At 50.0% G+C, this 20,555-nt stretch overlaps 1 protein-coding gene across 4 annotated transcripts in view; it reads left to right on the top strand.

Annotated features, from left to right (window-relative positions):
- col5a1 (collagen type V alpha 1 chain) overlaps positions 1–20,555 on the top strand; it is a 217,078-nt gene that overhangs the window by 76,778 nt on the left and 119,745 nt on the right. For all 4 annotated transcript variants that reach the window (XR_004416620.1, XM_033048653.1, XM_033048651.1 and 1 more), the window contains exon 5: positions 19,561–19,695. Coding sequence is in view for 3 of the 4 variants with exons in the window: in XM_033048653.1 (XP_032904544.1) it covers positions 19,561–19,695 (135 nt within the window). In the remaining variant the exon portion in view is untranslated. The remainder of the gene's footprint in view (positions 1–19,560; positions 19,696–20,555) is intronic.

The following is a 20,555-nucleotide window of genomic DNA, read 5'->3' on the forward strand; positions in this document are numbered from 1 at the left end:
ACATGGCTCCATCAGTTTAGTTTAGTTTAGAGATACAGCGCAGAAACAGGTCCTTCGGCCCACCGAGTACACACCAACCAACGACCCCCAGCACCTTAACACACAAAGGACAACTTGTGCATTTATACCAAGCCAATTAAGCTACAAACCTGTACGCCTTTGGAGTGTGGGAGGAAATCGAACATCTCGGAGAAAACCCACGCAGCCACGGGGAGAAGGCACAAACTCCGTACAGACAAGCATCCGTAGCCAGGATCGAACCCGGGTCTCTGGCGCTGGACGGCAGCAACTCAACCGCTGCGACACCGTGTAACCGTGTTCAGGCGACAGAATGTTTCCCAGGGATTAATTCACCTGCAGATGCTGGAAATCTAAAATAGAAACTAAACAAAGTGGAAAATGCTTAGTAGGTCAGGCAGCATCTGTGGTGAGGAAAGCAGAGTTAATGTTTCAGTTTGACATGACACGTTGGCTGTTTCTCTTATAACAGTGCCTTACCTGCTGAGTATCACCAGCACTTTCTGTACTCCCTAACAAAGCACTAGATTTCAAATTGAGCCCCAAACGTCTAAATTAACCGGTTCAATGGGGGCAAACATGGGCTGTCTTAAATCACTCTTAAACTGGACTTCATTGATACACTGCATTTGTGTAATCATCCGCAGTTTCTCTCTTATTTATAGAACACTAGACCAAGTTTGGTCTGCTCCCCCGACACAAGATTCCACCACTCACCCGCTCCCCCGATGCAATATTCCACCACTCACGCATAGCCCCCAACTGCGCAGGCGAGGCTCGTTTTAAGCTGCCCAAGTGAGATATGAGATGCTGTTCCTCCAATTTGCGCTGGGCCTCACTCTGACAGTGGAGGAGGCCCAGGACCTAGAAAGGTCAGTGTGGGAGTGGGAGGGGGAGTTAAAGTGTTGAGCAACTGGGAGGCGTTGGCTCTGGAGAAAGAGTTGAGGAGTGACTATAACTCCTCCCATTGTTATCACCACTTCCACAGCCAACAATGGACCCGTTGTGGGCTCCATCTTCCCTCGCTCATCGGTGCCGGCTCTGATTTGTTCAGACCTTTTTCATACCTCTAGTTTCAAAGAGCTGGCATGGACACATGATGGGCCGAAGGGACTCTGTTTGTGTTGCGTTCCACTTGTTTCCTCCCGGTCTAACTATTAAGATGCTCCCTGCTTTATGGAAGTTGATAGGATGAAGATATTAGTGTTTCAGTGTTTATAGTGAAGGTGGGACACGGTTCCCACATGGGCTACGTCACTCCCTGTGGCTCAGTGAGAAGTGAAAATCCGATTACACGCACACTGCCGAGGGTCCACAGAGACCCTCACAACGAAGATTCTGGATTTGTCGAAGATTTAATTTCCCCGACACACTGGGGCCTTGGCCTTCGCACAGCCGGCCAGAACATGCCAAATATAACACGCACATCTTGTATTCATTTACCCTGGGTTCTCCTTACGCTTTCCCCAGCTGTAGAAATGATGTTCTCTCAGGGACGTTCAACACTTATATAGCAATGTGTTGGGAAAGGGTTTTTGGCAAAAATCTGCTTCACAACAGAGAGGCTGTGAAGGGGGGGGAGCCACGAGAGGGACAAGGACCCTCAATCTCACCCCAAATATCCCCCCTCCTCCTCTCTCACCCTAATCTTCCCTCTTCCCCATCTCACCTCCGACACCCCTCCACCCCGGACAACACTCTCTCCTCCCCTTCTCCCCCCCCTCTCCCCCCTCTCCCCTCTCCCCCTCCCTCACCCCCCCCTCACCCCCCCCTCTCCCCCCTCTCCCCCCCCTCTCCCCCCCCTCTCCCCCCCTCTCTCCCCCCCTCTCTCCCCCCCTTCTCTCCCCCCCTCTCTCCCCCCCTCTCTCCCCCCTCTCTCTCGCCCCCTCCCTCTCTCCCCCTCCCTCTCTCTCTCCCTACCCCTCCCTCCCCCTTCTCCTCCCCCCTCTCCTCCCCCCTCTCCTTCCTCTCTCCTCCTCTCCTCTCGCCCCCTCTCTCCCCCTCCCTCTCTCTCCCTATCCCTCCCTCCCCCTCCCCTCCTGTCCCTCTCCTCCCCCTTCTCCTCCCCCTTCTCCTCCCCCTTCTCCTCCCCCTTCTCCTCCCCCTCCCCCTCCCCCTCCCCCTCCCTCTCCCCCTCTCTCTCCCTCTCCCTCTCCCTCTCCCTCTCTCTCTCTCTCTCATATTCCCTGTTGTCTATGTTGATGTGGGAAGAATCTGCCAAGTCTCTGGAGAACATTGTGACCTCTGGAACCAAACCAGTGATGGCCATTGAAAGGGAAGGAGTGGGGATTTCTGTTGACTTGACCTCGTTAGAACCCTTGGGATGTCCTGAAATACTTCTCTAGCAGTTAACGACGGCTTTATGTCTTATGATTGTTGTGATGAGTGCAGATGACTGGTGTGTACAAGATTCCACCAACTAGGAAATCCGATAAGTGAGTGAGCTGATGATTTATAGAGATATTCCAAAGATGCAGTGTCTCCTTAGGACATCCCCGTTGACTTGCTTGATGCCACCCGTGCAACCCATGCCAACAATGCAGAGGTCTAACGGTCTCTCAGTACTGCCCCTCTGTGGCACTCCCTTGGTACTGCCCCTCTGACAGGTCGGCACTCCAGAGCAAAGATTATAGAGCAGAGCAAGATGCGCCACTCTGCGAAAAAAAAGCGTAGTATGACGTGGGTATGGCATGACGCCATTTTAGTGAGCTGCAATTTACAATAATATTAATAAAATTTACAATAATATTAACTAAATATGTGAAGTATCGATGCAAAATAAAACACTGTTCCCTACAACACTGATTACACCAAAGGTGATAGAGCGGAGCAATCTTTGGAACGGATTACACCAAAGATACTAGAGGAGCATTGCTCGCTGTCTCAGGAGCGCCGACCGCGGGCAGACGCTTGAGGCTCTCCCGCTGGCCGCCTTCATCTGGTATCGGGGGGACCGACCGAGAATCAGTCCTGGATCAACTCAGGAGTGGAGGAAACGTCCTCTTCCCCCAAAGATACTCGAGGAGCCTCTGATGTAAGAGCAGATTGTATAACTGTGGAGTCCGTCCCCGCCACCAAAGAAGTCGCGTTTGGCTTACACAAATGGCGGCCGTGACGTTCTGTTACGTACTACACGTCAGCCCATTGGATTTCGGAGGAGTGGTCTATCTTGCTCTGCTCTATAATCTTTGCTCCAGAGAGTGGAGCTGAATGATCCAGTCTAACACCAGTGAACGAGGGGTGAAGCTCAAATTCAGGAGGGGTGGGGTGCCAGCAGAGAGCTGAAGAAGAACTTAGATAGACAGGATCAATTAGCAATGGAAAGAAGACTGCGTTTCCGTGGTGTGTGAGTCAGCAGGAGGAGAGTGGGAATGTCATGTTGATGTGGCCTGGACTGCGTGGAGGGAGGAGTGATCTATCTTGACCACATTTCTGTCATGTCAGCCTTCCTCCAAGATCACGAGGCGGTGCAGACAATGCAGCTCCTACAGAGTTCTCTCAGTGGTTGTCAGAGGTTGTTCTTGACCTGGAGCAAGGAGTTGCCCGAGGCTGCTTTCTAAGGCTTGGGTGAAAGTATATTTAATAAGGGAGGATCCTGATATATTTTATGAGACCTCAGATCCAAGGATCCTTGCGTTCAAAGTTTATGTTTTATTTTATTTGCTTTTGAAATGTGGGCAAGCTTTTAATGCACATTTAGTTTAGAGATACAGCGCAGAATCAGGCCGTTTTGTCCACCAAGTCCGTGCCGACCAGCGATCCCCGCAACCTAACACTATCCGACGCACACCAGGGACAATTTACATTAACCTACAAACCTACCAAGCCAATTAACGTGCAAACCTGCACGTCTTCGGAGTGTGGGAGGAAACAGGAGCACCCGGGGGAAGCCCACGCAGGTCACAGGGAGAACGTACAAACTCCGTACAGACAGCACCCGTGGTCAGGACCGAACCCGGGTCTCTGGCGCTATAAGGCGGCAACTCTACCGCTGCGCCACCGTGCCGCCGCTGTGAAGGGGTTTGGAGTGCATGACGTAATTGTAATCTGTTGTTGGCTTTGTGCAGACTTTCAGAGGGTGTTTGGAGAGACGTTGGTATCTCTGATGGAAGATGCAAGAACATGGAGCTTAAGTAGATCTACATGAAGTAGATCAAGTCTGTTCAGGAAAGAGAACTCAGCAAATGGTTTTGTAGCCAGTGAAATACTTTGGAAGTGTGGATGCTGCTGTAATGTATGAAATAGGGCAGGGAGTGTTGACCGTGGGTAAGATCATACCATCTACATCTTGCTAACGGACAGATTATTCACTTTGGTGATGTTGGTGGACAGATACACTAGCCTGTCCCTCTTTTTGAAACTGTACTGTGGGGAATGTACAAGGAACACCAGGACTGTGGTTTAGTCATCTTGCCATTTTAAGCCTGTTTTGATAAACTTTCACGAGAAAAAAAAATGTAACGCCCAGACTTGTCTCAGCTCCACATTAAACCTTTGGCTTCCCACCTTGGTTTCCAAGTATAAATGTTTTTACGGGAACAGGTTCAACACAGAGTAAAATCGGGCTGGTTGGGCAGCGTTGGGAGGAGTGGCGAGGGAGTTAACCATGACGGCACTTCTGAAAGTGCTTCAGTACCTCTTTGGCTGTGAAGGGCTTTGGGTCAAAGGTACACAAAAATGCTGGAGAAACTCAGCGGGTGCAGCAGCATCTATGGAGCGAAGGAAATAGGCAACGTTTTGGGCTGAAACCCATCTTCAGAAACACTTCTTCAGTGCTTTGGGTCACCTTGAAACTGTGAAGGGCCCTGAAGAACCTCACCATCACAGGCTGTACCATGGGATGGAGTAGGTAGGGCCTGATTCCACTCCTGACCTGTGGGTTCATAAGTGGCTAATGAAACCAGTGTCTGCAGAGCCTTAGAAGCCACATGATCCATATCCGGAGTGAAGGATGGAGTGGGTGAAGTTTCGGGTGGAGTCCTCTCTTCCCGAAACGTCACCCATTCCTTCTCTCCAGAGATGCTGCCTGTCCCGCTGAGCTACTCCAGCATATTGTGTCTATCTTCGATGTAAACCAGCATCTGCAGTTCCTCCCGACACGTGTGATCCATTTCCCTCCTTTCCTTGTCCATGTAAAAGCCTCTTAAGCACCACTATCTGCCTCCACCACCACCCCTGGCTAGGTATTCCAGGCATCCATCACCCTCTGTGTGAACAACACCTGTCTTGCACACTTCCTTTAAACTTTGTCCCACTCCCCTTGAAGCCATTCCCTCTAGTCTTTGATGCTTCCCTGGACTTTGACCCAGGAAAAAAGGTTCTGATCATTTACCCCACTGTAAATGCTCTCGTCTTGACGTTCCATCTCCGTCAGGTAGTCTTGAGTCAGGGATTCCCACGAATACACGAGGGATGTTGCATGTTTCCAAAGAGCCCTTCAAGCATATCTTTGAATCCTTACCATGGTTAACCTGATCATCTCTTCCCATGACAGAGCCCGGAATAGAGTGCGTTTTGGGCGCCTAATGTCAGGCAAGCAAACCACATGGTGTGTCCAATGTACCCGAGCAGGGATAACGAACAACTCTGGGGATGCTATAAGGGCATAGGTGAGAGGAGTGGAATTAGGCCATTCGGCCCATCAAGTCTACTCCGCCATGATCTATCTCTCCCTCCTATCCCCATTCTCCTGCCTTCTCCCCATAACCTCGGACACCCGTACTAATCACAGTTGAAGCTTGCTGGATCTGATTAAGGGTCTCTTTGTCTTATATTGATCAGCCATGATCATATTGAATGGCGGTGCAGGCTCGAAGGGCCGAATGGCCTACTCCTGCACCTATTTTCTATTTCTATATTCGGTGTAAACTAGCATCTGCAGTTCCTCACTACAAGTTGGTTTGCTTGACCTTCTGGTGAATTTAGAGGCTTTTGCGGAGGTGGTTTTGGTGGTATCTCTGTTGCAGGTGAACAAGGTCTCTAAAGCTTGTTAGAGGGCAGGGATCAGTGCCGACCATGAGGTATGTGCCAACATTGAAAAGTAATTCACCAACAGAAACATACCAGAGGGAAGATTTGTCAGCTTGCTAGAATTTTACATATTAATGGAGCAGGAAAATAAAACGGAAGTAAATCAAATATGATCATCATGAATGGCAGAACATGCTCGTAGGGCCAAACGATCTACACTTGGTGCCAATTCTTACGGACGGTGCAGAGACGAGAGAAATCAGCTTTGTTTCGTTTACTTCCGTAATACCACGCGGACACAGGCCTTACGGACAACCGATTCCGCGCCGACCACCGATCACCCCGTGCACTAGCGCTGTCCTACACACTAGGGACATTTTGCGATTTACAGAAGCCAATGAATCTGCAAACCTGTATGTCTTTGGAATGTGAGAGGGAACCGGAGCTCCCGGAGACAACCCCGCGCGGTCACGGGAAAAACAGCGTACAGGCTACACACAGACAGCCCCTGTAGTCAGGGTCGAACCCAGGTCTCTGGCGCTGTAAGGCAGCAACTCTCCCACTGTGCCACCCAGGTGTGTGGAGAGATGAGGCAATTTGAATGAAAACACAAAGTGCTGGAGGAACTCAGTGGGTCTGTTGAGGCGGCATATGTGGAGGGAATGGGCAGGTGATGTTTGTGGTCAGACTGATTGTAATGGGGGGGGGAGAAAGCTAGAACAGAGAGGGAGGGGTGGGACGAAGTCTAGCAAGTGATGACAATTTGAATTGTTTCCTTTGAGCGGGGAGATTGAGGAGATTTAATGGAGATGTTCCACATTTCATGAGGTTATCGTAAAGTAAAAAAAGGGTGCACGGTTTTCATTGGAAGAATATATCAGGTTTTGGCAAAGTATGGTTTCTTTCCTGTTCTTGTTATGTTATATGTTATATTATATGTTATATGTTATTATCTGGAAAACCCTGCCTGAAAGAATGGTGGGGACTGCTTCAACATAACATTTGGCTTCGACGTGGACTTCAAGGAGAAATGATCAACTGGGCTGTCCGGGGATAGAGTACAACCTCCTCCGCAGATGCTGCCTGAGCCACTGAGTAATGGGCCCGTCCCACTTACGCGATTTTCTCGGGCAACTTGCCGGCACCCACCATGGTCGCAGCAGGTTGCCGAAAATTTTCAACGTGTTGAAAATCCAGCGGCGGCCAGAACAAGGTACGATTCTACGGGCCACTACGCACGACCATACAGGCGTCTGTCTCCCCGCGACCTGTCATGAGTAGTGAGTGGACTGTACGTTGGATTTTCAACATGTTGAACATTTTCGGCAAACTGCTGCAACTATGACGGGTGCTGGCAAAAAAAATCGCCAAACAAAATCGCGTTAAATGGCCTAAGTGGGACGGGCCCATTACTGCAGGACTTTGTGTCCCTATTTTATCTGTATTTCATTCTTGTCCCATTCTCCCACTGTGCGCTTCTCAGTAGCATCTCTGGAGAACATGGATAGACAATGTTTCGGCTCGGGACCCTTCTTCAGACTGCAGTATCTGCTTTAACCTGCTCAGTGTCTGAGTTTTAAAGTTCTTGGGTCACAAAGTCCGATAAAAACGGCAGAAATGCCTAAGAGAAGCAGGGTCCAGCAATTGGATGAAAGCCCAGTAGCTACTGTAATTCTTTGTGCTTTCTGTATTTTATATTTTGTATTTTATTTGGAAAGACAAAAACTCTTCCTACCATTTTGGAAACTTTTGACAATCTTGTCAAGACTTTGCCGGCTGTTGACGAGGGGACAAATTCCCTTGATTTCAGACAACATCAAACCATGGAGTCAAATTATCGAAGGGCATAAAGAAAACAACATACCTGGAGTCTCGTGTCTTGAAAGGAGTTTGTTTGTTGTTGCTTTTGGCTGGACTGGGCAGACCATTAGATCCCCAATTTAGAAATGGGCTCGAGATCCACTGAGAGGCCTTTAGCCATTGCCAGAAACAAACACCCTTTAAATACTGAAAGCCGTTCATTCTAGATCCTAACTGGATGTATTCAAGAGCGAGTTGGCTATAGCTCGTAGGGCTAACGGAATCGAGGGATATGGGGAGAAAGCAGGAACAGGGTACTGATTCTGGATGATCAGCCATGATCATATTGGTGCTGGCTCGAAGGGCCAAATGGCCTTCTCCTGTGTTCCTGCACCTTATTTTCTATGTTTCTATGTTTCTGAAACCTCGGTGGAGTCCCATCTCGTTGCTCCTGTATCTCAGCTCAATATGTTCCCCGAACCGCTCTGTGAGCCAAAGACATCCCTCTTACCCGCTATTCCCCATTCGTGTTCGGTTTAACACTGTATACGTCTGGTCTATGTTCCATCCAATTGTGAAACGCAGTCAAGTCAAGTTTATTGTCATATTAATAAATTGGGTGAGGTACAGTTAGAATGTAAATCTTATAGACACGGGCACATAGACTCAGATAAGACACATTAAAACATAAATCATACATAAATTACACAAATTCTGCAAAGAGAAAAAATGACCAAAAAAAACAAGAAACTGGTGCAAAAATACACATTTAGAAGATGTTTCCAGTATCTCTAGTGTATAGTAGATGAGAGTATCTGTTTTGTAGATACAAAGTACATGGCAGTAGGTGGTGCGTTGAGTCCCATTGCTGAGGTAGGATTAGAGCTGGGCAGGTCAGGTCAGGAACCTGATTGTTGTCGGAAAGTAGCATTTTGGTTAGGTTTAGTTTTGAGATACAGCTCGGAAACAGGCCCTTCGGCCCATCGAGTCTGCGCCAACCAGTGATCACCCCGTACACTGGCATTACCCGACACACTAGGGACAAATCACACTTTTTACCAAAGCCAAATGACTCCACAAAGCTGCTCCAGAAGCGGCTGATGTGCAACCTCAGGCTTCTGTACCTCCTGCCCGGTGGTAGCAGTGAGAAGAGGGCATGGTCCTTATGGTCGGGACCCTTGATGATAGATGATAGAGGTGGAATTTCAGTCTATGCCCGGACAGCAGTTGCATTAGGGGTTTGGACGGTGGATGCATGATGAGAATAGATGGACTGACTCGACTATTCCTGGGCCAGAGAGATCAGCCATACCTGTATTGAACGGGTAATGACAATTGCAGAGAATCACATCACTCTATCTCACGTGGGCCAGAGTGGGCTCTTTGCTGGATCAGCCCAAGCAAACATCCACTCTAAGGTAACTCTGGGCATCGGGGGAGCAGGAGAAAATTAAACCAATCTAACTTTAAGTGTAGCTGTATCAATATGCTTCAAAATGTAATAGGCTTGGGAAATGAGTCATTGTGGTTGGAAGGATGAGAGACTGTGAAATAAAATCCTTGCCTGGTGCACAAACCAGATGATTCTATGTATTTTCCATTATCGAAGCATTTTAACATAAGCTTCAGGGAGTTGTTACTATTCAGATAATTTGGCTGGCTGGCGTTGAATGTAACCCAAGTTGCCACTGCTGCTCATGGTCAGTGGCTTCCAGCATTCACACTATGTCAGAGAGTAGTTTGCTCACAAGCTCACGTACAACACCAAACACCAGAACGGTCCAGCAAAAGAACAGGCCCTTCGGCCCACAATGTCTGTGCCGTACATGATGCCAAGACCAACACATAATCCATATCTTGTCTGAAGAAGGGTTTCGGCCCGAAACGTTGCCCATTTCCTTCGCTCCATAGATGCTGCTGCACCCGCTGAGTTTCTCCAGCATTTTTGTGTACCATCCATATCTTTACATTCTCTCCGCATCCATGAGCCTGTCCTAAAGTCTCACAAACGCCACGATCGTATCTGCCTCAACCACCACCCCCGTTCCAGACACCCGCCATCCTTTGCGTTAAAAAAAAAAAATCTTACTCCGCACATCTCCTTTAAACTTTGCACTTTACACTTTAAAGCTATACCCTCTAGTACATCCTGGGACCAAGGTTCTGACTGTCTACCCTCTCTATGCCCTTCATACTTTTATACACTTCTATCAGGTCTCCCTGCAACCTCTGGCGTTCCAGGGAAAACGATCCAAGTCTGTCCAACCTCTCCCTGTAGCTAATGGCCTCTAATCCAGGCATGAATAACTCATGGGAAAATGTTCCTCTGTTCTTAAACCTGCATGTAATATTAACAAAAGCATTTCACTAAAACATAGCACAGTACAGTACAGGAACAGGCCCTTCGGCCCACAATGTCCATGCCAAACATGAAGCTGTTAAATTGATCTCCTTGTGATCTAAATCCCTCCATTCCCTGCAAATCCATGTGCCGATGTAAAAGCCTCTTGAGTGCCCCTATTGCATCTGTACCACCATCACCAGTGGGCACCAGACACCCATCGCCTCACGTGTAAAAAAATACGTTGCATTTCTCACGTTGGAGCTATGACCTTGCAGGAGGATCGGAGGGGTCTGAGATTGATAGGGCCGGAGGAGGTGACCGAGATTCAGACTTTGTCGGAAGGAACTGCCTGACCCGCTGAGTTCCTCCAGCCCATGTGCAGATGCCGGTTTCAACCGAAGGTGGACACAAAATGCCGGAGTAACTCAGCGGGTGAGGCAGCATCTCCGGAGAGACGGAATGGGCGACGTTTCGGATCGAGGCCCTTCTTTGGAAGGGAAGAAGTCCCCTTTGGGTCTGAAGAAGGGTCTCGACCTGAAACGTCACCCATTACTTCTCTCCAGGGATGCTGGCTGTTCGGAGTTTGTCGGATTGGGTACGGCGGGTGGAAGAGTTGAAGGTTATCGATGCGGGGAGGATGCGCAGAAACGACAGGGAACATTGTGTGCCAAGCCACGGATGGATGTGAACATCCCATCGCCTACCAGCAGTGTGGGAGCAAGTCCACCCCCCCCCCCCCCCCCCCACATCAACCCAAGGAGGAGGCTGGGGGGGAGGCCCAAGGAAGCAAGGCAAGGGGAGCGCCCTTTTGGCCATAAATATTCACCTTGCTGCAGAAGCCATCTGCTGCTGGCAGATTGTAATGAAAGCTGAAGCTTGAACCAGCTGAGCCAAGCAATCACTGTCTCTCCTGACACTGCAAGATGGCTGTAGCAGCCAAGTTAGGAATGAAAAAAAAAAGAGTAGTGATGGGGACAGAACTGAGCTGAGATGGCCAAGGCTGCCAAGAGAAGTGAATGGCCAACTATATGCTACTCCCTCTCTCCCCATCCCCGCACACGCAACAAGGGCAGAGTCCCTCTGGTCCTCACCTTTCACCCCACCAGCCGGCAAATACAACACATAATCCTCCGCCATTTCCGCCACCTCCAACGTGACCCCACCACTCGCCACATCTTCCCATCTCCCCCCATGTCTGCCTTCCGCAAAGACCGCTCCCTCCGCAACTCCCTCGTCAATTCTTCCCTTCCCTCCCGCACCCCCCCCGCCCCGGGCACTTTCCGTTGCAACCGCAAGAAATGCAACACCTGTCCCTTCACCTCCCCCCTCGACTCCATTCAAGGTCCCAAGCAGTCGTTCCAGGTGCGACAAAGGTTCACCTGTATCTCCTCCAACCTCATCTACTGCATCCGCTGCTCTAGATGTCAGCTAATTTACATCGGTGAGACCAAGCGTAGGTTGGGCGACCGTTTCGCCGAACACCTCCGCTCGGTCCGCCTTAACCTACATGACCTCCCGGTGGCTCAGCACTTCAACTCCCCCTCCCATTCCCAATCCGACCTCTCTGTCCTGGGTCTCCTCCATTGCCAGAGTGAGCAACAGCGGAAATTGGAGGAACAGCACCTCATATTCCGTCTGGGGTCCTTGCGCCCCTATGGCATCAACATTGAATTCCCCCAATTTGGCTAGCCTGTGCTGTCCCCTCCCCTTCCTTCACCCTCTAGCTGTCTCCTCCCACCCTCCCATCCGCCCGCCCTCGGGCTCCTCCTCTTCCCCTTTTTCCTTCTTTCTTTCCCCACCCCCCATCAGTCTGAAGAAGGGTTTCGGCCCGAAACGTCGCCTATTTCCTTCGCTCCATAGATGCTGCTGCACCCGCTGAGTTCCTCCAGCAATTTTGTGTACCTTCGATATTCCAGCATCTGCAGTTCCCTTTTGAACACAACTATATGCTACTCCGCTTGTTCCCCTTTTCATAAGCTGAATAAACCTCATCCTGCTGGTAGATACACAATGCTGGAGTAACTCAGCGCGTCAGGCAGCATCTCTGGAGGAAATAGATGAGTGACATTTTGGGTCGGATCCCTTCTTCAGAACCAGTCTAAAGAAGGGTCCCGATCCAAAACGCCGCCCATCCTGTTTCTCCACAGATGCTGCTGCCTGACCCGCTGAGTTCCTCCAGCCCTGTGCGTCTATCAGCACCTGCTTGCCTCTTCCTACACGAACCTCATACTGCCGGTGACTGTCAATATCTTAGCGGCCGTCAGTGGGTGTGTCATTCAGGTGCGGTAGCTGTACCTGTACCTACACAGTCAGCGCTGACCGGTGAGAGGGACAATGTTGGCTCAGGCAGACGTTCGGCTTGAAGTTTAGATATTCGAGCACCAGCCCTCTTTGAATGTTACCATGATCCCTTTCTGATATCGGGAGAGATGACCAAACGCCCACAGTGTGCTGGGGTCCCAGCCCTTCCTGCAACCCAGCGGTATGAATATTGATTTATCTAACTTCAAGTAACCCTTGCAACCCCTCTCTCTATGCCCCCCCCCCCTCCACCCTAGTCATTGTACTAGTGTCATTGTCTGCAACTCGTTTTCACCTCGCCCACAGCTAACAATGTACTGCTTCCGTTACTTTTTTGCATATCTTTCATTCGTTTGTTGAATATCTCTCTACATCACCGTCTACACCTCTCGTTTCCCTTTCCCCTGGCTCTCAGTCTGAAGAAGGGACTCGTCACCGAAATATCACCCATTCCGTTTCTCCAGAGATGCTGCCTGTCCCTTTGTGCCTGTCTTCGGTTTAAACCGGCATACAATACCCTTTACTGTCATTTGAACCTCAAATGAAGTTCAAACGAAATTTGGTTTCTGCAGTCATACAACAAGAAAAGAACCAAGACACACACCAACACAATTTACACAAACATCCATCACAGTGAATCTCCTCCTCACTGCAGTTCCTTCTGATCCACCTCCTCTGGTTTAGTTTGGTTTAGTTTGTGGTCATGTGTACGGTGGAAAGCTATGTCATGCCCCTGTCCCACTTAGGAAACCTGAACAGAAACCTCTGGAGACTTTGCGCCCCGCCCAAGGTTTCCGTGCGGTTCCCGGAGGTTTTTGTCAGTCTCTCCACCTGCTTCCACTACCTGCAACCTCCGGCAACCACCTGCAACCTCCGGGAACCGCACGGAAACCTTGGGTGGGGCGCAAAGTCTCCAGAGGTTTCCGTTCAGGTTTCCTAAGTGGGACACAGGGGCATAAGGCAATGTGCAATTACCAATCGAGTCATCCATGGATCAGTGTGTGTAGGACGCAGGCAGGCAGTTTTTGCTGAACACCCATTTTTAACCAGGTGAGCAAACAGTGTGAATTGGCAGAAGCATAATTGACAGTTTAAGTGGACTGGACCCAAGCTGAAGACTGCAGCGGGATGGTCTGCCAAGTGTGAACTTGAGCTTTAAGGAGGAACAGCTGTGGTTCCAGCTCCTCGGACTCCGTGCCAACCTTCTGACCACGGCAAGGTCTGTTCAGTCGCTTCGAAATCCTGATCCCAACTTCACTCCCAAGAACATTTCTCTCTCATGTTCCACTCGGATACGGGTTGTAATCCGACAATGGCAGCTCTCATTCTTTCCATCCTCATGTGAAACCCGACAACAACTTTTAACGAGAGTCGAGAGTGTTTTTATTATCATGCGTCCCAAAACGGAGCAATGAAATTCTGCCCTGCAGAAGCACAACATATACTCAATGGTATGTTGTGTAGGAAAGAGCTGCGGATGCTGGCTTAAATCGAAGGGAGACTCAAAATGCTGGAGTAACTCAGCGGGACAGGCAGCATCTCTGGAGAGAAGGAATGGGTGACGTTTCGGGTCACCCGAAACGTCACCCATTCCTTCTCTCCAGAGATGCTGCCTGTCCCGCTGAGTTACTCCAGCAATTTTGTGTCTATCTTCAGTCATTCAATATCATCTATGCTGGTCTCAACGACTTTTAGTTTTGTTTAGAGATACAGCGCAGAAACAGGCCCTGTCCGCGCCGACCAGCGATCCCCAGCACACTAGCACTGCCCGACACACACACACTAGGGACTATTTACAATCTTCACCGAAGCCAATTAACCTGCTGGGTGGCGCAGCGGTAGAGTTGCTGCCTCATAGAGCCAGAGAGGCCCCCCGGGCTTAATCCTGACTAATGCCGCCGTCTGTACGGCGTTTGTACCTTCTCCCAGTGACCAGCGTGGGTTTCCCCGGGCGCTCCAAAAACGTACGGGATTGCAGGCTAATTGGCTACAATTGTAAATCGCTACTGTAGCGTAGCGTGTATAGGAAGGCGGGGATCGCTGGTCTGCACGGACTCGGTGGGCCGAAGGTCATGTTTCCGTGCTGTGCCTCTGAACTAAACTCGCGGAGACCACTGTGAACACTGGCAAACACTCGTTTGCCTGGGACATTGTTGGCGTCTGGCCAATCTCGCCAGTGATGGATGCAGTAACACAGAGTGTAGAAGAGTGCAAAGGTACACAAAATTGCTGGGGAAACTCAGCGGGTGCAGCAGCATCTATGGAGCGAAGGAAATAGGCGACGTTTCGGGCCGAAACCCTTCTTCAGACTGATGCATGCAGAAGAGTGCATGCAGGTTAAAGCTGGCAAGCTTGAACCTGACCTTAGCTGCGCGGGTTCCTGTTGCAGCTTCCTTGGCCCCCCTTCTAGCCAGGCGGGTTTCCTTGGCCCCCCTTGTCTAGCCAGGCGGGCTGAGGTGAGGACGGATCGCTGCCCCCCCCCGTGTGGGAGCGAGGACGGGTCTCTGGGGGGAAACCTCGCCTGATGCATGTGCCGGGCCCTTCCATCATGCCCTGGCATCTCCAGTGAGTTGTCAATGTTCCAAGACTATCACACCTGATGCTGCAACCTGCCAGGCATCTAACCACGAGAGCCACAAGCCCGTTTATGCAGCACTCTTACTTCAGGCACCACTCTTGGCTAGCACACCTCCCGCTGATGAGATTTCTGTCCCGCACTTTAGAAAGAAAAATAAATCCAGACATTTCTCAAACTTACCTAACCTCTCTTCACCAGCGACAATTATTTTCAAGGATATGGATGGTTTAAAGCACAATATGTTGGTTTTCTTGCTACTTGTACCAGAAGGAGTTTGGCTTTTCCAAGTATGCACGGTTTCTAAGGGAGGGGTCTGACCAGATTTGGATGGGGGTTTATTTGACATGTTTTTTAATTGAATCTCTATGGTTCATGCACAATGCTGTTCTCCATCTGTTTCCACACCAGGGGAATGCGTTTGTTACTTAAAATGCCAGTTTACTGTGAGATTCTGAGCTCTCAATCAGTTCAATCATCCGTCTTCCTTTCGCCCATCCCTCCGTTCTCCCCGACAGCCTTTGACTATTTCTTGCCCCCCGTCGCCCCTCTCCCAGCCCACTTGTCATCTGCTCTGCCTGTCCCCCATTCCTCGTGTAGGGAGGAACTGCAGATGTTGGTTTTAACCGAAAACAGACGCAAAGAGCTGGAGTGACTCAGCGGGACAGGCAGCATCTCTGGAGAAAATAATTGGAATAGGTGACGTTTTGGGTTGAGACCCTTCTTCAGACAAACCCTCTTCCCTATTCTCTATCCCCATTCAATTCTCTCTCCTTCTCCTGCCCTTCTGATTCTCCTTCTCCGTCTCTGGGCACTCCAGTTTGTGCCACCGTTGTCTCTGACGTTTGTCCTCAGACCCTCTCTCACCAAACTATCCCCTCTCACCCGCTCCTTCTCGCTGAGTACTATCTCCTTTCCCGCTTTCTACTATCTCTCTCTCTCTCTCTCTCTCCCTCTCTCTCTCTCTCTCTCTCTCTCTCTCTTTCTCTCTCTCTCTCTCTCTCGCTCTCTCCCTCTTCTCTCTTCCCTCTTCCCTCTTCCCTCTCTTCTCCTTCTTTCTCCCTTCTGCCCATTCTTTCTACCCCCTTCACACCCTCCACCTACCTCTTCAGAACCTGTACCCCAGGGTAGAAATGTCAAAGACCAGAGGTCACAGTTTAAAGGGACAAAGTTTAAAGGAGATGTGTGGGGCAAGTTTGTTTTACACAGAGGGTAGTGGGTACCTGGAACCTACTGCCAGGGGTGGTGGTGGAGGCAAGTACGATAGTGGCATACAGGATTTTGAAATAGGCACGTGGCTCAGCAGGGAATTGTGATATTTGTGTCATGTGCGTAGGAGATTAGTTTTAGTTTTTTAGAGACACAGTGTGGAAACAGGCCCTTCAGCCCACCGAGTCCACTCCAACCAGCCATCACCCATACACTAGTTCCATCCTACACACCAGAGACAATTAACCTACAAACCTGCCTGTATTTGGAATGTGGGAGGAAACCAGAGCCCCTGGAGAAAACCCACGCGGTCACAGGGCGAATGTACAAACTCCATACAGACAGCACCCGTAGTCAGGATCGAACCCGGGTCTCTGGGTGGGAGGCAACTCTACCACTGTGCCACCGTGCCACCCTGTACATGGCTCTCTATTAGTGAGCCTTGGTATCATGTGTAGGAAAGAACTGCAGATGCTGGTTTAAATCGAAGATAGACACAAAGTGCTGGAATAACTCAGCGGGACAGGCAGCCATTCTCTGGAGCCATTTCTTTTTTCCAAAGATGCTGCCTGTCCCGCTGAGGTATTCCAGCATTTTGTGTCCAGCTTGGCATCATGGTCGGCATGGACATTGTGGGCCGAATGGCCCGTTCCTGTGCTGAACTGTTCTGTGTTCCGTGTTCTCCATCTCCCCATCATCTTTCCCATCATCTCCTTCTCCCCATGCTGGTGATTGTGTGGCCTTTCACATGGGACTGATTGCTTTGTTCCTTGTGTGTCTCAACACAGAGGCACAGATGAAACGGGGATGGATTAGCATGAAGTATTATTCTGAAGGGAACTCTGGAAAAGAACCAGCATTTGATGATTCCACCCCCGGGTGAAGCAGCGAGCCACGTCAGCAAGGCAACGGTTTACATCAATATCGGGCTCTTGGCCAAATAGCCAACACTCCCACGGTGGGGGGGGAGGGGGGGGGGGGGTCACACTGGAGAATGAGGGAGGGAGCAGTGTGGACCAGAGCTTGTCTCCACTGCACTAGAGGCAGCAGGGACTGGAGGCAGAGATGTGGGTCGGATGCAGGGGCATGTTTTTGGCAGCAGCTGCAGGCCGTGATCCTGCTTCGACTTGCTGGGCCCGTGTTCACAGCTCGGTGCGGGTTGCCTGAATGAGACGTTGAGAACCCACAGCTGCACGGCATTAGTGTGTGTGTGTGTGTGTGTGTGAAGCTCATGGTCGTGTCAGTATCGACCTGGGGGGAGGGGAGGGGGGGGAGTTCCCGTTTCAAGAGGGTGCGTCAGCGTAAATTCCTGGTGTCACACGGGGTGCTGGGGGAGGGGGAGGGAAACGCTGACATAACGTGGGGGGTGTGTGTGTGTCCAGAGTGACGGGGGGGGAGAGAGCATGGGACTAACACTAGTTAAAGCGCATCACTCCCTCAGTACTGTCCCTCTCAAGGGCCTGTCCCACTTTCACAACCTAGTTCACGACCTCTGCCGAGTTTGCCCTTGACTCATACTCGCAGTATGGTCGTCACGAGGTCGTAGGTAGGTCGTGATGCTAGTCGTAGGTAGGTCGTGATGCTAGTCGTAGGCACTCGTGGCATCAAGTAGGTCGGGGCGTTTTTCTAGCCTGATGAAAAATGTCCACGAGTAAAAAAGGTTGTGAATTATGTGGTGAAAGTGGGACAGCCCCTTGACCGCGTGGCACTCCCTCAGTACTGCCCCTCTGGGAATGAAGTGTCTCTCTGTACTTTGACAGTCCAACTCTCAATATTGCATTCCCCAATGATCCAGCTCTCCCTCCAGCAATGTTACGCTCCCTCGATACCACCTCTCCATCGGCGATATCCAGCACGGAGACTCTATTTAGCGGACTGGACCCCACTCCAGGGGCGGTGATCCACTCCAGCTGAGCCATGTGGGGAAGCAGCCACCTCCATCAAAGGTGGAATTGGAGAAGTGGCTCTCTAGCGCCTCACAGGGGGGCAGATGCGCAACGGCAGCTGCAAGCCACTGCAGGTCTCAGCTGCGGGAGGGTGGCAGCTCAGTAGAGCTGAAGGGGTTGAATAGGGAGAGGAGGGGTTTGGAGAAAAAGCCTTTTTTGGAAAGGCTTCAAACACAGGAAGGATTTGGCCACTTTCCTCTCTGCGTCCCTGTGCACCTCGTGTTTATTCAGCATTCATCTTGAGGTTAGGGTTGGTTTAAACTACCTTCACTTGCGTATATCTTACTGCAATGTTGATGTTTGACTTCATTTATCGGAAACCTCCTTCTTCAAGATGACTGGATGGGCTCTGATGCAACAACAGCGACGTCTTGCATTTAAGTAGCATCTTAATGGAGAGCTTCACGGGCGCATTTTCCGACAAAGGTCGACAGAAAATGGAACTTCTTGATAAACTGCAGAAGGTGTAAAATCGGAAAAATTCCCAAATAATAAGAACATGGTTTAAACAGCCAGCTGGTCGGGCAGCATCTGTGGGGAGGACAAGTGGACATGATTTGAGAATTAAGGGACAAAAGTTTAGGGGCAACATGAGGGGGAACTTCTTTACTCAGAGAGTGGTAGCTGTGTGGAACGAGCTTCCAGTGGAAGTGGTGGAGGCAGGTTCGTTTTTATCATTTAAAAATAAATTGGATAGGTATATGGACGGGAAAGGAATGGAGGGTTATGGTCTGAGTGCAGGTAGATGGGACTAGGGGAGAGTAAGTGTTCGGCACGGACTAGAAGGGCCGAGATGGCCTGTTTCCGTGTTGTAATTGTTATATGGTTACATGGAGAGTGAAAACAGAGTTATTGTTTCAGGTCGAGGCTCCTTGTAAAACAGAATGGTGAACTTAACTTGTGTAGGAAGGAACTGCAGATGCTGGTTTAAACAGAAGACAGACACAAAAAGCTGGAGTAACTCAGCGGGTCAGGCAGAATCTCTGGAGAGAAGGAATAGGTGACGTATTGGGTCAAGACCCTTCTTCAGACTGAGTTACTCCAGCATCTTGTGTCTATCTTTGGTGAACTTGACTTGCTCTTTTAGGAATTAGATTATAAAACATGCAAAGGCTGTTCCACGTTTAGAATTCCTTTACATAAATAGCAATTGGTCCTTTTCACTCTGAGACCGAGACATATTTTGTAAGTAAAGCTGTAGAGGATTCTGGAGGAGTGTTTGGTTTCTGGAATTAGGCCAAAGTGCAGCCGTGATCTCGATGAATGTCAGGACAGGAATCTGGGGCTAGATATTGCCTCTTCTTGTTCAACAGGAAACTGACTGCTGACTTTTGATGGAAAGTTGGCCGTGTCTTTGGAAGTTCTGCCGTTGATTATAATCTGCCTTCTTCTTACAGGGGGATGTCCAGCAATTCTTGATCATCGCGGACCACAGAGCAGCCTATGATTACTGCGAACACTACAGCCCCGACTGTGACAGCCCACTCCCCGAAACACCACAGAATCAAGATCCCGACACACTTGACTATGACGTGAGTACCTCCCCGATAGATAAGGTACTGTAGATGGGGGAGGGGAGGGGGATCGTAAACGGGAGGCAGGAAACATGTTCCTGATGTTGGGAGAGTCCAGAACCAGGGGCCACACAGTTTAAGAATAAGGAATAAGCCATTTAGAACGGAGACGAGGAAACACTTTTTCTCACAGACAGTGGTGAGTCTGTGGAATTCTCTGCCTCAGAGGGTGGTGGAGGCAGGTTCTCTGGATGTTTTCAAGAGAGAGCTAGATAGGGCTCTTAAAGATAGCGGAGTCAGGGGATATGGGGAGAAGGCAGGAACGGGGTACTGATTGGGGATGATCAGCCATGATCACATTGAATGGCGGTGCTGGCTCGAAGGGCCAAATGGCCTACTCCTGCACCTATTGTCTTTTGTCTATTGTAAATCCAGGCTGATCGCCAGCAGGTCAGGCAGCATCTGTGGGGAAAGAATCTGGCTGATCACCTATGGTCACCATTGAGTGGATGTGGAGAGGATGTTTCCACTAGTGGGAGAGTCTAGGACTAGAGGTCACAGCCTCAGAATTTAAGGACATTCCTTTAGGAAGGAGATCTGGAGACATTTATTCAGTCAGAGGGTATTCTTTAGTCAGATCTGTGGAATTCTTTGCCACAGAGGGCTGCAGACACCAAGTCAGTGGATATTTTTAAGGCAGAGATAGATAGATTCTTGATTAGTACGGGTGTCAGAGGTTATGGGGAGAAGGCAGGAGAATGGGGTATGGAGGGAGAAATAGATCAGCCATGATTGAATGGCGGAGTAGACTTGATGGGCCGAATGGCCTAATTCTACTCCTATTCTTTATGACCTTATGACCCACGTACACAGTGGTG

The sequence above is a fragment of the Amblyraja radiata genome, chromosome 32, assembly GCF_010909765.2.
Source record: "Amblyraja radiata isolate CabotCenter1 chromosome 32, sAmbRad1.1.pri, whole genome shotgun sequence".
Lineage (NCBI taxonomy): Eukaryota > Metazoa > Chordata > Chondrichthyes > Rajiformes > Rajidae > Amblyraja > Amblyraja radiata.